Genomic DNA, 19,212 nt, shown 5'->3' with positions numbered 1-19,212 from the left:
ATTAAAAATTAGATCAATCAATAATTTAGTTACATTGAATTTCATTATTGGATTTTAAGACTGCTGATTAACTGACCTCTAAAAAATGGAAATTGGTGGATGGAATGTGGGATGTCGACGGACGGTCACTTTTAGACCCCCCCCCCCCCCCCCCGATTCAAAGTGCCATTTTTATGAAAACACACGAGGAAAATTTATTTGTTTGGAATTTTTTGATCTTTTCGTGAACAAAATCAACCCGCCGAGTAAAAAATCATTTTTAAATCGATTGTTAACTTTTTAACTCTGGAAAGTGAAGGGGCAAAGCCCTTTGAGTTTTAGGAGGGGGAACTCTTAAAACTACCCCCCCCCCCCCTTGCCCTCCTCGTACGAGACGTCTATGGTTTGACAAGCAGATAAGCGCTTTGTGTTACTCGTTTGGCACCAAGTTTTGAAGTATTTGAAGCGATTATCGCTTCCTCGCTTTTAACAGAGCATGATCCTACTAGATGGATTTGAATCTTTTTACTATATTCATAACCACATGGGTTGCGTTCGACGAACTTCACCGGTCTACCGGTGGTAACCAGTTGCTAACCGCAGCGTTCTATGATCAACCGGTAACCGCACCGGTTACCATTCTAAGCTGTTGATTAGTTCATCGGAGCACGTGATCATTAGCTGTCACGTGATTAACTAACCGGGCGCTACCGATCGTTCTCGTCGAACGTAAGCATTGTAAGGCATTCATGGAAAATAAAAATTTCGAGACAGAAATTTGAAAAGCGACAGAAGAAAGAAATATTAGTGGCGCCATCTATCGCGTATGCAAGAAAGCTTAAAGTGTTCGGAGACCATTGCCATCTATCAGAGAAATAAACAATTGGTTAATTTCTAAATTTAAATGTAAAGATCGTTCTTTTTAACTCCAGAACACTTGTATAGAAATAATTTTTGCAAATTTTGTGCCTCATTGTTTTTACCATTTTGATTTTCAACACAAAAACAGGTTTGTTTCTTAATCTTTATTGGTTGTTAAAAATTCTGGTTTAAAAGATTTAAAGCAATGTATATGATGTTAAAGGGGTATTCTAGTCTAGAAATTAAAAAAAAAAAATCGAATTTTTTTTCCGTCATATTCTCAGAGTTTAGACCTTTAAGAATAAGTCTCTAAGAGGGTTTATGGAAATTCAAATTACTTGTGGAGTTACAGTTTATTTTGTTGAAATAAACTCTTTTGCAGAAATGAGACTGCAAACTTTAAAAGCGTTTTTCTCGAAACTAGTTTTTAGATACGGTTGACAAGATATCTCAAGTTCTTTACACCGATTTACTTGACATTTGGAACAGACTTTCTTAATACTATCAAAATTGTCCCCACGTAGGGGTTTTTGAAATTTTTGATTTTTATTATTTTTAAAAAATACCAAAGTTTAAAAAAGGAGCCAAAAAATGAACTTTTTTTTTTCAAAAGATGCCATTTTGTGGATTTTTTTTTTTTTTTTTCAAATCAGCTATGTCCAGACAATTTTACATCTTTGTTTAATAAGAATTAACTTGACTTTATGTTTCAGATCACCTGGAGGATTGGAATCACGTCAACCAGGAGACCCCTCCTTTTTTTTAGAGTCCCCACTTTGCCAGCCTCCTCTAGCTACAATTTTGATTTTTTTTCAACTATTATGCATTTTTATACTTTGAAAGTATTAATTAAAAACTGATAAAAAAGTATAGTGAAATTAGCTGTTTTTTTTTTCTATTTCACCTGTAAAATCACCTTAAAATTAAGCCTCTAGACTGGAATACCCCCTTAAGGCAAAACATTATTATCACAATAGACTGTTAGATCAAAAAATATAGGGAGAGATGGGGCACATTGGACGGGTCTCAATTATTTCAGCTGTTTTATGTAACCTATGTTAATATTTTTTACTTTCAAATTAATTCAATTCATTCTTTAGTCATTATTTCAATCAGGGTAATATTTTTTTACAAAAATGCATTTCACAGATAAATTAAAAGAAAAGTTTACAAACAGAAGTATATTTCACCCTGTCTATTTGAAAATCCCTGAGTAGACTGGGAGTAAAGGCTATAACAATTGACTTCCTTGTATTCCCATTTAGGAAATTTTCATTACTGTTTTGTGCTTTTAACTTTATTTTTTCTATGTTATACAGATTGTTTGAATTCTTTCTCTTATGAGCTGTATACATTTACTTTCCGAAGAAAATTCAGATTTTAATTTAAGTAAATAAAAATTTCATTTTCAGATGCAAGTGCAATGGACATGCTAGTCAATGTGATTATAATGGGAACCATCTTGTGTGCAGATGTGAACATAATACTGCTGGCATAGATTGTGAAATTTGCCTCCCATTTTATAATGATCAACCATGGGCCAGAGCAACATCTACTGATACTCATGAATGCAAAGGTGAGCCATTTGCTTCATCCTGAGTTTAAGAAGATTATAGCAAGACTAGAACTTCGTCTGGAGATTTACACTAAGTACTACAGAGCAAATTCCACTTCTAAAATATCATTAACTGCAAGTAAAATTTAAAAATAAAAAAAACGGTAATTTCCCGCTATACGTATGTCACGGGGACGGCACATTTTTTAAAATCTGGGTGGGTTTTTGTTCATTTTATTCACTGTCGCCATAATTGTTCAAAGTTACATAGAAACTACTCATTTGGCAATACCACACATTATTTTGTTTTTTTTTTTAAAGAATGTTTTTGCAAAATAATCCTTGAAACAAGATTAAAAGTTTTTACAAAAATGAAAAAATAAAAGCAAAATAATTCTCTCAATAAAAAACTAGCTATTAAATAAAATGAACATCACATTAAAATAATTTACCAAACCAACTTTAAATATTCCATTAACATGTAAAATTGTTAGCTATATAAATACATTGAGTCATAATTAAACATTAAAAGTTCTAAAGTAGAAAAGTAGAAAAAAGAGAGACAGAAAGAAAACTCACCATGCCAAATGATTGTATGTATCTAACTGAACTGAATAAACTTGAAATTTTACTGAATTTTGACTTGTGCTTGAACAGCAGAGTTTTGTTGGAGTTTTTGTAGTAGGAGTTTTTTAAACAGTTGCCCTATAAATTATAGCTGGGTTTAATTGGAAGTTATGTAAACCATAATTAACTTTTAATGCCCCAACTTTTAAGTTCGCTGACCCACCTAAAACTTGCTTCAAGCAGATGATTTCTAATTTTTTTTTTTTTTTACGATTTGTTTTCATGCTTCTGGACTGAATGGATTTTTGGTCCAAATAAGAGAATAATGTTTGTTTTAGTTCTTTAAGATTTGATTTGAATAATAGTCTGTTCCGATTAACTGATGGGTGGATTAAGCGGAGTACACTGTGTATGATTTCAATTTTCAAGTTTCCTTTTTTTTTTTTACTTTTTTCTCACATTTGTTTATCTATCCCTAAAAAGATCTCTGCTTTGAGTATAAAAGAAACTCTGCTGCTTTGTGATATTACAAATCTTTGGCATCTTTTCAAAAGCACATCTATTTGTTTTCATTGTGATGTTTCAAGTTCAAAATGTTACATACTAGATGTCCTATTTATTCTATGTCGGGCTGCGTGAGTTACCTTCGAAAGTCAAAAGAAGTTAATCTAACTTCCTTTATTAAAACAAAGACTCTATTATGAAAGACAGTATTAAAACTTTGACATCTATACTTTGAGCTCCTCTAGCAAATATCAAGCAGTTTGCCTCTGACATCCAGATACTTCAGAGCAAATCTCACTTATAAAATATCATTTAATTATGAAATCATCAATGTAAATTGTTATTTTTTTTAAGTGGTACTTTTCCACTAGGTGTACGTCATGGCGCATTTTTAAGCTTTGCAGGTTTTTCATTTTATTCACTGTCGCTATATTTGATCAAAGTTACATAGAAACTACATTATTTGGTGATACCATACATCATTTTGTCTTTTTAAAGAACTTTTAATTTAAACGTCATTATTTGCTTATTAGTGGTTATCAATCTGGAACATTCATAATCAAGCTAGAGGTTAATGTTCTCTCATTAAAACTGAGATTTCCTTCACATTGGTAGCTAAAATGTAATTTAGTACACCAGATACAGTCCACAAACCTGGTGTAAGCTCACTTCATTAAATAATTGTATAAGTGTGGGTGTTTAGTTTTTATATCTAATGATGTGATAGATATGAAACAAAATTTTTTTTTAATCACAGCTATATTTTTGGTTACAGTATGAGCTCTGCTAGAAAATTTAAAATAAATTTGCCTGATAAATTTCATCACATTATAAAAGTTATCAGATTTTAGTGTGACTTGTGCTCTTTTGTAAATTTTTCTCTCATACTCATTGTACATTCAATACAGGCTTTGTATTCAGTATGATTTCATCAAATAAACTAGTGAATTTCTTGCATTCGTTTAATGCAATCAAATATCTAAATTCTTTTTACTGCATATTTTTTTTATTTCAATAAGCACAAAAATTTTATTAAAATATTTTTATTTCAGCTTGTAACTGTAATGGTCGATCAGATCGTTGTTATTTTGATCCTGAATTATGGCATCAGACTGGCCATGGTGGCCACTGCATGGAATGCAGGGATAATACAGATGGTGCCAATTGTGAACGCTGTAAAGAAAACTTCTACCAAAGAGAAGATGGTAGATGTGTGCCATGCAACTGTGATCCAGTGGGTGAGTGAGTCATTTATGATTGTTTACTTAAATACAGTAGAAGACCGTTATGACGTACAACTTGGGAGGACTTGCATTATGAAGATTTTGGTTTTATATAGATTGTATCATGATTTTATAAAATAATATTCAAAATATACTAATATATTTTGAATATTCTTAATATGTGTAGCCTGGAGCAAAGGAGTCATAGGGGACATGATTCAGTTGTTTAAATTTATCAAAATGATAGATGTTAACAGGTAAAATTTTTGCACAGAAAGCAGGACGAGGAGTCATTGTTTTAAGCTATTCAAATCTCAGGCTAACCTGGAAATTAGGAAAAATTACTTCTTTAGTAGGGTTGTGGGAACTTGGAGTAGCTTACCGGAGGTAATGAGCAAGGGTTGGATAGCTTTAAGAGGGCCATGGCCATTGATCTTCATTGGTTTCTTATAAACTGACTAGGACCAGCCTAGCTGGGCCCAGACCCTGTTGCTGGTTGTCACATTTCAAGGATGGATACAAGGGAGGGGAGAGATACAGGAACGCTCATGCGGCACGTTTTCCATATTGAAGTTTCGCAGCACAGTTTTAGACAATCTTATATGATGGTAGAAGAAAAGGGCTCTCCCAGAGAATTTTTTCTTGATTGAAGTCTTGAAAATGCATTAGTAGGAATTTGAACTTCCTACGAACATTTCTAAGAAATTTAAGCTGCAAAAACTCAATTTTAGACCATCTTGAATGATATTAGAGGGGGTTCGGGTGCACTCCTTTGAAAACATTTATGAAATAAAAGCGCAAAAAATGCAATCGTAGGACACTTTTGATGACGTTGAGGTATCGGATGGAGTTTAAAGCACTCCTCGGGAAATTTGCAGAAATTGTACTTAAAAAAAAAAAAAAAACCTACAGACGATCTTTTATGACATTTGGGATAAAGAGTAAGAGAATGTAGAAAATAGTAATTAATATAAATCGCCCCCTCCTTGAGAACTTTCTTTATCCGCCCTTGTCACATTTATATTTGTTTTTTGTTCATCAGAATAAGTTATTGCCATATTGAGCAAAAAATTCAAATCATGCAATTTAATTATTATTCACAAACAGTAAAAATGCTTCATAATAGCCCTGTTATCCTGCCTTAATTGGTTTGCATAGCAACTGCATTTTTCAAGTACAATCAGGTACTATTTTTTACAATGAATTCTTATTTTCTTTTAAAATCTTTGGATTAAGATGGAGATATAAGAAACAGTTAGCAAATTTAAGCTGCCAAAGAATGATGTTATATAAAAAACTATATGAAAAATTATATGAAAGAAATACAGTAGAAGACCAGAGAATTATTTGAAAGAATTTATAAGAAAGATATAGAAGAAAGTTTCATGATAGCCACAGCATACTAGTTGTTTCTCTTTTGGTTGTTCAAAAATGAGCTGAAAGCAGCAAAACATGCCGGAAAATGATTTTGAAATTATGTATGACACACTAAAGCTGGCTGTTTTTCTTCTTATTTTGTTCTATCTAAGAAATAGAAATGTTTCTACATTAGTGATTTGTATGTGAAAGAATATTTTTAAAAAGTTAAGAATTAAATTGATTTCTCTTGCCAGGTTCTAGAAGCCTTCAATGCAACAATCGAGGACAGTGTCAGTGTAAGCCTGGAATAGATGGAGCACGATGTAATAAATGTGCTGCTAACTTTTATGACTTTTCTGAAGCAGGTTGCAGGTAATATTTTAGAAACTCTACCCCTTTTTTTGCTGCTTTTTTTATTTGGGGAACCCAAATCTCTTGTTTAATAAAGTGCTAGGAAGAAATCATCTTGGTTTTCTTTAGAACACCACAATTTTTTTAAACCTCTGGCTCCATTTCCTCTTGGTAGATTTAGGATTTCCAACCGCCAAGAGCTTAGCCAGGCTTTGAGGAACCATTCTGGCATTCACCACTGCATTCATAAATTTTTCAGTATCAAAACATTTTGCTGTAAATTAACAGAATGTTGCATTATAACACTTTGCAAGAATGCAGGGGTCGAAGTAGTCCTATATATCCTATATTTCCTATATTTTCAAGAAAAGCATCAAAATCGTCCTATATTTCCTATATTTTTGAAAAATGTCTTATATTTCCTATATTCCCGTTTTTTGTTGTTGAACCAGGAGGACATTAATTCTACAAATTTTGGTGCATGGTGCACTAAAGGAAAAGATGGTTTTACCACTTTTTGCCATTTTTGCAACTGTTCAGTGCTCATAAGCAATAATGGATTTTCGCAATTGAGGCAGCATGCTAAAACATTCAAGCATAAAGAAGACTCTGAAAAACGTCAAGAGGATCCTTCTCAAGCTCTGTTTGTTCTTAATACAATTGTTAAAGGATTCAGTTTAGATATAAAATCAAAGAACAGTGGAATTAGTACTTGGGTCATGAGTGAGGAAGAAAAAATAAAAATTTTCTTTTTTCAAATTTTGTTTAATTATTTCGTCTATAAAGTACACTGTTTTTATTTTTTTTTCAAAAATTATTCCTCCAACTACAGGAAAGTCATTTCAGATGTAAGGAATAATTTTATTTGAGGTTTTTTTTTTTTAAACAAAATCATTGATAGGAATAAATAAATAATATATGATATGTATTATTTCTTTTTTCATAGCAAAATTATTCATATAATGTGTCCTATATTTGTCCTATATTTTTTGCGGAAAATGTCCTGTATGTGACAAGTCGGTCACTTCTACCCCTGAGAATGTTTCATTTCTGCAGTCTGGCAATAACTGCATGACAATAATATGCAAAATGCAAATTTGTTCATTCCATGTTTATTGCCAGTGCAAACTCAACCTGGAGGATTCCTCCTGAACCCGACTGGTACATCGTAGAGTATCCTGGATTGTCTTTGGGCCATTCTCGAAAAAATGTCCTGTGCCTAACGCTAAGTTTTTTATATTTTATTTATATTATATTTTTTTAAGTAGCTATTAATTAAATATGGGTTTAACTGTTATGCTTCGATAGTATATTAAAGCATGTATTATTTCCCAACAGCATTATTTTTGAAGGCTTTGGTTAGCTGGAAAAAGTAAAAATCTTAGCGTTATGCACTGGACAGTTTTTCGAGAATCGCCCCTTTGCAGAGCACCTGCTCAAGACTTGCCGAAACTGCCTTAGCTAGGCTAAGCTCTGGCCACATTACAAGTCTGATTTTCGACGGTTCCACAAGGGCCTTTACTACCTGCCCTTGCTCGGCTATTGCCTCTCCCTTTCATATTATCTCTTGTATCAGCTCCTCCATGGAGCAACTGTCGGGTCAGAGTGGGAATGTTTTTGACCTTTTAGTGGGACTTGATCTCTTGAACTTGGTCTAGGGGTCTGGATCAAGGGAATCAGCAACAACAACTCACACACAATGCTGTAGATGGGGGGAAATGTTAAAGGGAACTCTCCTTGGAGTTTGGCAAGACTCGCCAAAGAAAATCAAGAGACAGCCCCCCCCCTACACACACAACTACAGCACTCCATATGCATATATATTGTGAGGTCTGAACGGTTCTTTTCGACCTCCCACACGATTACGTCTTGTTAGGAGGTCATTCTTGGAGACCACGAGCAATCACAAGTTGTCCCACGGTCTTACACAAGATCCCCTTCAAGGTTACACAAAAGTTGCGGTCACTATGGCGCCGCTCCACCCCTTTGTCTCAGAGCACAGAATACCCTGTGGTGAGAACTGATGTTTTCTTCGGGGGTCTGAAATGCATCCGGAGGCAGAGATGGTTACGCCACGAGCCGGGACTGAGGTCCGGAATTCTCTTGGGAATGCAATGTTCCAAAAGTCTGGTTTGCGAAGCCAATAACTTGAACTTCACGACGAAGTTGAATAAAGTTATTACAATTACAACCATTTGCAAATTACTTATACATAGCTGTATGCCATTAATCCAGATAAATAAAAGTTCTTTTTGATTATTTATGGTCTGGTACGCTACAATATGTAAACAGTCAAGTCTTTTAATTCCCGACAGCTTGGGAACTTGGGACCAAGCAATTTTTTATTGATATGTCAGGTAATTGATTCATTGTTATTTTTAAAGAAACTACTCCATGAAGAAGAATACTATAATACCTATCGAAACTATTCCAAAAACTGAAAAAATGTCCGTGCGTAGCGCTAAGTTTTTTATATTTTATTCAAGTAACTATTAATTAAATATGGGATTAACTGTTATACTTTGATAGTATATTAAAGCATGTATTGTTCCCCAACAGCAAAACCAGTTTTGCTGAAAGGAAAATATTTTCCGATAAGCAATCCCGAAATAATGTATGCATGCACTTATCATCTGATGCATTCTCCAGCCCTGGCACACAAAAAAACTTTGCTTATGTATACACATATATTTTTTCAATTATTGTTATTGTTATGATTATTATTATTATTCTGAAATGCAGTGAAACTCTTATTAAATGTTTAAAGATTTTTGCTGTAAATAAATGAATTGTATTATAATAAAGTTGTTTATGTAGGAGCATGTTTATCTTTTTGCAGACCGTGTGGTTGTAATGTTGCTGGGAGCATTGACAATTCTCCTAATTGTGATCACATCACAGGTGTTTGCAGATGCAAAGACAATGTGGAGGGACAGCGTTGTAATCAGTAAGTTACTAAATATCTATTTCAAAAATACTGCTGCAAGATTTTTACTTATTTGTCTAACTAGCAGTACCCGCACAGAGATGCCTGTGCTAAAAATTTAAATAAAATCCGTTGAATTAAAGAAAAACAAATTATATCAAAATTACATTTGTAGTAGCTTTCAAATGTAAAAAACTCCATAATTCATCGCCAAATTCGCTAAGCAACTTTCTAATTAAAAAGAAAAATCAATTAATGTATGCACGATGAATTTAAAATAAAGTAATAACAGTAAAATATTCATAAGCAACAAAGGCAACTTCCTCCAAAATATTTAAAAAGAAAGTAATTGAAAAATTGTCTGAAAAATGGACCTAGTGTTATATCAATTTCTGAAAAGAGAAGCCTTGAAAATTGGCTCAATTAGAATCGCTTATATCTCCTGTTCTAATTGATTGAGAAAAATGGAACAAACATCATCTTGTTTGGGAAGAAAAATCCTTTCCAACAATATATAATGCTTGGGGGTGGGGGGATTTTTTACCCTCTACTTGTCTGAAATTTAACTTAATTAGTTAATTAGAAAAAACTAATTCGAAGTTTAGAATTTCGGCTTCGAGGTGCACGGGCTCAAGGTACGTTCGAATTTTTGTGCCGTTTCAGGGCTGTAGGTGCTATGGCGTCTATAGGCCATCGGGTACAAACAAAGAAACACCGTCACCTTTATATATATATATATATAGATATCTATTCAAAAGAATTCTCATTTATAGTTAAGTCAAGCAAATAAGGCTGTAGGTTACGAGCTCTGAAGATAACTTTAAAAAATCTTGTGTACTTTTACCTTTGATTTTCATTCTTTCTTGAAGATTAGAGTCTTCAGCCAAGTGACATCCTGTCATGTTTTGTTTTATCAATTAATATAGCTTTTCTAATTCTATGCATTTTAAAATGGCAGTTATGTTAAATGTTTCATTTCTGGATTTTTTTTCTTTTGTTTTTTGTCCCTCCACCCCCTCAGATCATTCTCTCCTCTAAATCATTCTCTATAGTAAAAATTGAATAATATAATTTTCAAATTCAAAATTTTGTGCTCGTGTATTTAGCGCTCAAGTTGCAATTTCATCAAAAAAGTCAATAAAATGTTTCGAGAAATGAATGATAATACATTTGACAATTGTTTGGCGTTGTGGAATTTACTAGCAATATTTAGGCCCAAGGTGTTTTTGTTCTATTTTTTGGAGAAGAAAATCCAAAATTTTATAATATAAAGGACGAGTTACATATGTTCCCCCCCCCCCCCCCCGCCATATGGGCACCCTTGCTCACAGGTGAGGGAGAGTATCTTTGCATGTGCTTTGTCTATGTTTGTGGAATCAAAGGAAACGCAACTAAATCTTCATGTGTCTTTTATTTGTTCCATTCAAATTCTATTTCTCAAGAACAGTAACAACACTGAAAACAGCTTTAAAAGATGTTCATTCATTACAGATGCAAACCTGGTTTTTTCAATCTTCAAGCAGTAAATGAATTTGGATGTTTACCATGTTTTTGCTTTGGACATTCTTCCATTTGCCGTAGTGCACCAGGATATTCTGCTTTATCCATTGACAGTATGTTTACCAGAGGTACGCATATCTTACTTTCATAACTTATTTTCTGTCATTTAAATATTTTTATCTATGTAAGCATTAAGATTTCAATTATTGTTGAAAGTGTTCTGAGTAGTTTTGCAAAAATCTTGTTAAATATTTATAGCTCATACAACTGATGTCAGTGTTAGAAATAAGAACTTAAATTTAGCTGTCATGATTATTACGTCTTGGATGGTTTGGTAGGCGTCAAAATTGCAAAATCTAAGTGTCGTTTTTACAGGATGGAAAGTTCTTACCTATAAAAATACAAAGAAATCTGTATTAAATATAAATGTTGTGTATTGCTGTTTGCATATTTTTAAAATATCTGTAAAATATATGGAAGAAAAAGATTTTCCGTGACAAAATTGGTTGTACTTTGCAATTGATTTTACAAAGTTGTTTTTCCTCAGTCGTGTGTCTCAGTCATGATAGGTCCGGAAAGAAAAGCTTTGATATGATCCAAAACTTTATTCGTCCTAATTTGGTGCCTAGGTTTTTAAATCTTGGCATCAAATCAAAAAGTTTGGTCTCAAAATGCAACTAATGACTGCTTGACACTGAATGATGTGCTGAAAATCTCGAAAAGTACTTGAAAAGGAAAACTACAATTTAATTTCTAAAGAAATAGTATTTTTAAAGAATTTAACCCTTTGAAATTATTCTTATGTTTTGCATTTCTTTTTGTCTGCAGAATTTACTGAAATAAAATTTTCAGTCATGTTTTTTTTCATTGAAATAGTAGATCAAAACATTGTTTTTTAAATGCATTAAAAAATCTTTCTATTTAAAAATGTCTTGAACATTTAAATTTCAAGAATAATTATTCATACATATAAAGAATAATTTCATCCATTTTGAGAGTCCCCCCCCCCCCCAAAAGACCATTTTTTAAGTCTAAATTTCAATTTGTACATTATTTTCTTGATATTGTTTAGTTATAAATAAATTAGCATTGTGATTTGGTCATTCATTTTTTAAGTATTTAAAATTGTGTAGAATATTTTCTTTATCTGACTTCTGATACAGTAAACTCCAGATTATCCGCGGAATAGCGTGGCTCAAATGCCGTGGACAATAAAAATCACAGATAAACCTCAAAAAAGCTAAAATCAGGGACAAATAAGATAAAAAAATGTCCTTCCTCAAAATCCTAGCTGTATGTATTGATGCATAATACTTTTTTCAAACAGTGAAAATAAATACAAGACAGTAAAAATGGTTTGTATTTTTGCACAACAAAATTTAACATTAATAAAGAACAAGTATATGTATGATGAAGAAAGTGCAAAAAAATAAATAAATGAATAAAATAAAAAGATAACAATGAAGTATAAATTTACAATTTTTCAACAAAAAAACCAGCCCTTGGTATATGCTTTTTACTGCGCAAAATACACGTTCCTGTAGTTCCTGATAGTTGATTGATTTGCGGATAATCTGCCCTGCAAATAATCGGGAGTTTACAGTGTTGGATGGGAAGGTATGATTAAAACTAACTCTTACCCAAACAACATAATACATTTAGCAGAGTGTGAAATTCGAGTTCGTGAATCAGTATGATTGAAGACAAATAGCTTAGTAAACATCGATTAATTTATTAAGAGATAAAAACAAAGTTTATGGCTTTAACAAAAGTAAATAAGAATAAGTATACCGTTATTGCAAATACCCCGTTGCACTAGACTAATAAGTAATTATCAATTGACCCGACTATCGTTCATAAGGAACGAAGTCTTCAATGGACAAACGTCATACTACTTCAATTAAACATAAAGGCTAACAGCCTAAGCTTGCTGAACAAACAGCAAGTTGGCTTGCCTGACATGAGCCAACGCGTCTAGGCTGTGCAAGAAGTGAGAGTGAGATCAACTGATAACAGCCTCGCTTATATTCCGAATCTCATTAGCATATCTTCACTTCAATGCTACCTGATCATGATCTTCAGTGGCCAAGCCCGAAGCGTGTGCACGTGACGTCACATGTTCTAGAAGGATCGACGTCAAAGTTGTCACGTCATGGGCAACGCCCACTACACGTGCCGTTCTATATTCCAAGACTAGTTACGTCACGGATTCTAGCGTTCATTAAGGAACTATGACATGAAACATGCAAATATATAAATGTTATCTAACATAAAAAATAATGATAATAAACCTTCACTTAGATTGACATACTATGTCAATCATACAGTAATTGATTTTTCACTTGTATATTAATGGCTCATACTCATTACTTTTTCTTTTTCCTATGTTCGTGTTTCTAGATAAAGACAAGTGGCAAGCTGTGGATTACAATGCTAGAGAAATTCCTTCAAAATTCAATCCTTCAAGTCAAAATATAGAAGTCAGTGCTATTTCTCGTGACCCAGTCTATTTCATTGCTCCAGGTAATTAATTCATGTGTTAGCATTCGTTAATTCCAAACAGTGTAACATTTCCCTAGCAGTATAGTATTTAGTTTCATTTTCATTTATAGAAGAAAAAAACTTTTCTGTAAGTTTTATTTGTACTCCATGAAATCCATTACTTACAACATAATGTAAACTTGGAGAAATATTTAGCTTGTTAGCAACCTTGCTTATTGGTGAAGGAACTCTGATCAGGCCATGCATGCAATGAAGATACATTGAAAAACACCATTTTTTTTTATTATTATTGTTGTTATTCAAACTGTTTGATTAATCATTATCTTTTCTCTCTAAAGTTCAGCTTATACTCTTTTTTTTTTTTCAATTAATGTGTGGTATACCTTTTGCTATTTTTAAAAGTAGAGAACTGTTGACTAAAAACTTATGTTGAGGCTAAATAACTTGAGTGCTCTTTGCGATCATTCTTCATTGCTAGAGTTTGAAGTGCATTACTCTTCAGGGAACAAGATCAAAGTAAAAATCAAACCTAGACCACTAGCCATACAGAAATCTTAAAATCCTTACTAAATTAGTGATAAGACAAACAAAATACAACTGTTTGCGCCTTACATCATTATTTCATATACTCAGTTAGCTTGCATGTTGCTTTTTGAAGTTCATAAAAAGAGATTTTCATCTGCTGATGTTGTTTGTTACTTTATATCATCTATTGATTATAATATTTTCTATTTTTATCTTTATTTAGCTAGATATTTAGGTGACCAACGAGCTTCCTATAATCAGTTTCTGAATTTTACATTAAGAATTGGTGAAGAAGGACCTCAAGCCACTCTTGAGGACGTAGTCCTTGAAGGAGCCGGCCTAGCTGTATCTCTACCAGTGTTTGGTCAAGGGAACCCCCTCCCTTCTACCTTCAATCAAGAGTTTGGCTTTCGTCTTCATGAGCATTCGGCTTATGGTTGGAATCCTCGGCTTACGGCCCATGATTTCATGAGCATCCTTTCTGATGTAACGGCATTGAAAATTAAAGTAACTTATACCCCTGAAGGTGAGTATAAAAATAATAACTAGTGTTTTGTTCCTTTTTAAATGTTAAGATTTGTATGAAAAGTCTCTTTTTTTAATTTAATATTAAAAAACTCATTGTTGAAACTTAATGTAGTGCAACACTAAATTAAGTGCTAAGACTTTTCTCTTCAAAGTAGGAGAATTTCATGTAATATTCCTTGCTCATCATTTCAATTTTCCTGGGGGATGGGGGGATAATGGGTAGAGTATATACTGAGGGCATACAGAGTCTCCCTGAACTAAAATTTCTGGAAGATTCTCAATTTGTCAAATGAAATTCTAGTTTTACTGAATGATAAAAACAATTTTAAGCATTTAAAAGAGAGAGAATATTACCGCAGCAATTTTGTCTACACATTTGATGAATAAGGAAATTTTTGGGAGATCCTAGTGATTCCCTTCAGAGCACCCCTGGATGTATGTTGTACAAAAAAAACAGCAAAAACCACACCCACTTCAAGTAATTTCATTTCGCACTGTAGCTGGATGAAAATATTTTTTTAAAAATCTCATAATTTTTATCCCTTTTGCAAATTACAAAATCATTCCAAGCTTTACTCAAATTGCACCATTATTATATCTTAAAGCTATTTAATAGATGCTACCAGGTTTTTATGCTACTAGGCAAAATTTGACGAAATCTTATGCTGTTCTTCATTTTTATCACGTATGTCACTTCTTTTATGTTATTGAAACTCATACATATTATTATCCATAAAACAGATATGCAAGACATTGCCTAATTAGGTCTAATTGCAATAATACATAAATATCAAAATGTGTTATTACTTAACTACAGTTGACTCTGTTTAACGATGCTCTATTTAACAACTTTCTCTATTTAACGATGGCTTTTCACGATCCCAGATGGCCCACGATAGTGTTAAAAGCATTCTATTTAAGGACGTTTTCTACTTAAAGACGATTTTTTGTGGTCCTTTGAAAGTCGTTAAACAGAGAGTCAACTGTATATAGCATTTTGGGGGAGGGGGGGGCTAACATCATTGAAAGTCTTCAAGAACTACGCTTTTGGAGATTCAATTTTGAAAAATTGTCGTTCCTCTATAAGTTACTTATGAATCTCAGATTACCTACATTTGCAATTTTAAAAGTTCAATTTTGAAAAAAAAATTGGGAGTAGCCCCAGAATCTCTTTAGCCCCTAACCTTACCAAAAAAAATCTAAAATGCGTTTTAAGTCTACAAATTCGAAAAAATTCCTGGGATGGGCCTTTAATTCTCTGCTCCCCTTAACATCACCAAAGATAATCTAAAACAGCATTTTTAGAACTACATTTTCAAACAATTTCCGGGAGAGTGCTTAAACCCCCTTCTCCTCTACCACTGCTAAAGATAATTAGAATGCATTTTTAAGACTGCAAATTAGAAAATTTTCCTTGTTTATGCATTCGAATCTCTCCGCATAACATCACTAAAATATAGCATTAAAAACTGCGTTTTTAGCACTATAACTGCAGAAAAAATCCGATGGTGAACCCCCAAATCTCCCTCTTCTAAACATAATTGGAGATAATATCTTTGTTTTTATGGTTTCAATTTTGAGAAACAGGCTGGGGGAGGGAGGCGCCCTCCGACCCCTAATATTAGGAAAGACAGAATACATTTCTAAGATTATAAGTTTGGAAAAATTTCTTGGAGGAGCCCTCAAACTTCTTCCTCTAACATCATCAGAGATCGTCTAAAACTGCATTTTTAGAACTACGATTTCGAAAAATAGACGGGAGCGTCACCTCTCCTCTCCTCCCCTAACATTACCAAAGACATGGGCGGATTTATGGGGGTCAGAGGGGGGCAATGCCCCCCAGTTTTGGGAGGGCTTTATATAGTATCAACACATCTTCCAAAATCTAAAAACAAAAAAATCATGACTTTTTCTTTTTTGAATAGTTCAATGAAAATGAAGAGAAAAGCGAATGTCCTTTTCTGATGGGAGAAAAGAAAAGGAAAAAAAAAACGAACATTAAATATACAAATAGTACAGCTGTCACTGGGGTACTGAAAATGTGTCTAAATTCACTATTTTGGACTGAAAACCATTTGGGCAAGTATATGAATGAAAATATAGGCTAAACGAGCTATACATTAAGCTGCAACACTTATAATAATTGATGATTATTTTAACAAATTAGAACCTAAAGCAAAGGGGAAAAAACTCCCCCCCCCCCCACCCATTTGCGCTAACAGAACGATCTACTCGTTATGATTTGTGTCCACATTTAAAGTATATTTGTGCAAAATATTTATGTTCTTAGTAGATTAATTGGCCTTTTGAGGAAATATAAAAAACAGTTTTTTTCCTTCTCCCCCCTCTCCCCCCCCCCCCCCCCATCTCTCTCAAAAAGAGAGAGAGAATACTATCGCAAACTGAATAAATTTCAGTTATCTGAGTGTTTTGATTAAATGAATCTTTTTACTTAGAGGAAGCGTACAATTTTACTTACTTTATAAATTCTGTTTAAAAAGTAAGGTAAGTCATAATCGTCTAAGTCTAAGTGAATCAGTCCTTGTCATTATGGAAATATAAGTAATTGAGTCATCAAAAGTTTTGGAAAAATTTGCTGAAATTTTATAAAAGCCTAACAATGATTGGTAAAATCGTAAAAATCCTTTAACCGTAAAAACTGACGAATTTTCGTAAAAATTACAAAAAAATCAAACAAAAATTTGCAGATAAGAGTGAATTACAAATGGGACCGAATTTGCCTATAAGATAAATAAGCTATTGCTTAGGTCCTCTGCTTTGAAGTGGGTCCCTAACTCCCAAAAAAAATCATGATTCGTTCCTCAAAAAATGGAAATTGCTTGAAAAAACTAATTTCATTTTTAAGTGCTTGAAAACCTTGAATATTTGGAAACATGTGGCTACAAACCTTAAATTTTAAAATTTCTAACAAATGGTAGAGGGGGAGGAATGCCAAAATATGTCAAATTCAGCTCCTTGCCACATCCTGTATTAAAAATGTAAAAATCATGGTCCTCACGTTGATAACATATTATTTCAAGAAATTTTTGTGACTCACATATTTCATATCTTGCTATTTATTCAATCCCGAATGCAGTATTTTGGAAATTCTTTTGTATTGATTGCTTTTATCTTACTTCTTCTGCATATTGTCTATCTGTTTAGCACGGAAAAAAATACACACAACCTCTATTTCTATTCGTTTTCTGCCCCACTTGCAACTGAAGAAAAGTTGTTGTCATGAGAAATCTATGGTTTCTTTTTTCTTTTAAATTTAAAATAGCTATTTCTCACAAAGTTAGAACAGGACCGTAAAAATTTACAATCAAGTACTAAAATATCAGAGACTGGAAAGTACAAATGAAGTGCATTAAATAATTTTATTTATTCTAAAGTCCTTGAAAATAATTCGATAAGTCTTTGAAAATCCTAAGCAAAATGGGCTCCAATTACTTCTACCGCATATTGTTAATGTGTTTAGCCAGGAAAAAAAAATGTTACACTACTTCTATTCCTTTTCGTTTTCTGCACTACTTATAATTAAAAAAAGGTTGTTGTAATGAGAAATCTATAGTTTATTTCTTCTTTCAAACTTAAAATGGCTGTTTCTTACAAAGTTTGAACAATACTGTACAACTGTATAATCTAGTTATCAATTGTTATATCTATCCAGTTAACCTTTATAAATCTTCAAAATGCAGAATTTTATATCCATTTCAAAAAATTATCTCCGGGGGAGAAGCCCCTGGCCCCCTAAAATTGGAGATATTCTATTTCCCACTTAAAAGGGATTCCTGCTTCAATCTCTTGATACCAACTCCCTCTCTTATGGGCAATTAAAAAAGGACAGCATGAAAACACACATTAATGAAAACGACACACAAAAAAGTAAAGCATGGACTTATGCAGCACAGGAAACACAAAAACATAGAAGTGGGGGGCAATAAAAATGTTGCTAAAAAATGATGCCCCCCCCCCCCCTGGAACTCAGTCCTAAATCCGCCTATGACCAAAGATCGTCAAAAAGGCGTTTTTAGGACTACAAATTTAAAAACTTTCCTGGAGAGAAAGCCCCGGACCCCCTTCTTTCGGAGTTAATACGTATTGCTCTTACAATGAGTTTCATATTGTCAATATTTAGATCTATTAACAGCTTCCTCTTAAAACAAAAGCTCAAACTATTCTCTTGCTCTGTATTTAAGATATGTTCGCTTGAAATAATTTTAAGGAGTCGTCACGCCACCAGTTCGATATACCTCCTGTTTTTTTGATCTTGGGATGGATCTCTCTCTCTCTCTCTCTCTATATATATATATATAAACTATATAATCACTCAGAGCAACAGTTAGACATCCAATTCCAGGAATAACACTAAGATTATGATACCAGACTTAATAGGCTTAACATGTACAGCCTGGAGCAAAGGAGAGTCAGAGGGGACATGATTCAGTTATTTAAATTTATCAAAATGAAAGATGTAAATGGATTAAATTTTTGCGGGGAAAGCAGAACAAGGGGTCATTGTTTTAAGCTATTTAAATCTCAGGCTAACTTGGAAATCAGGAAAAACTACTACTTTAGCAGGGTTGTGGGCACTTGGAAAAGCTTACCGGAAGAGGTGGTAATGAGCAAGGGAGTGGACAGCTTTAAGAGGGCCATTGATCTTCATTGGGGACTAATTAATTGACTAGGACCAGCCTAGCTGGGCCCAGAGCCTGTTGCTGGTCGTCACATTTGTATTTGTATTATTTGTATTGTATATCCTGCCGCTGTTTTGAGGCGACGATTATACACTCGGCAATTATCCTTTCCTAATACGTGAAAAAGAGGTA

The 19,212-nt window shown here is 33.3% G+C and overlaps 1 protein-coding gene across 1 annotated transcript in view; it reads left to right on the top strand.

Annotated features, from left to right (window-relative positions):
* LOC129228658 (laminin subunit gamma-1-like) overlaps positions 1-19,212 on the top strand; it is a gene marked incomplete at its 5' end in the record, with an annotated part of 101,959 nt that overhangs the window by 42,713 nt on the left and 40,034 nt on the right. Inside the window, 7 exons of the mRNA XM_054863342.1 lie at positions 2,253-2,416; positions 4,519-4,704; positions 6,303-6,420; positions 9,239-9,346; positions 10,817-10,953; positions 13,226-13,348; positions 14,076-14,378. Of these exons, the coding sequence (XP_054719317.1) occupies positions 2,253-2,416; positions 4,519-4,704; positions 6,303-6,420; positions 9,239-9,346; positions 10,817-10,953; positions 13,226-13,348; positions 14,076-14,378 (1,139 nt within the window). The remainder of the gene's footprint in view (positions 1-2,252; positions 2,417-4,518; positions 4,705-6,302; positions 6,421-9,238; positions 9,347-10,816; positions 10,954-13,225; positions 13,349-14,075; positions 14,379-19,212) is intronic.

This window comes from Uloborus diversus, chromosome 8 (assembly GCF_026930045.1).
Source record: "Uloborus diversus isolate 005 chromosome 8, Udiv.v.3.1, whole genome shotgun sequence".
NCBI lineage: Eukaryota > Metazoa > Arthropoda > Arachnida > Araneae > Uloboridae > Uloborus > Uloborus diversus.
Note: the sequence above shows the minus strand (reverse complement) of the source record. Positions and strands in the feature narration are given on the sequence as shown.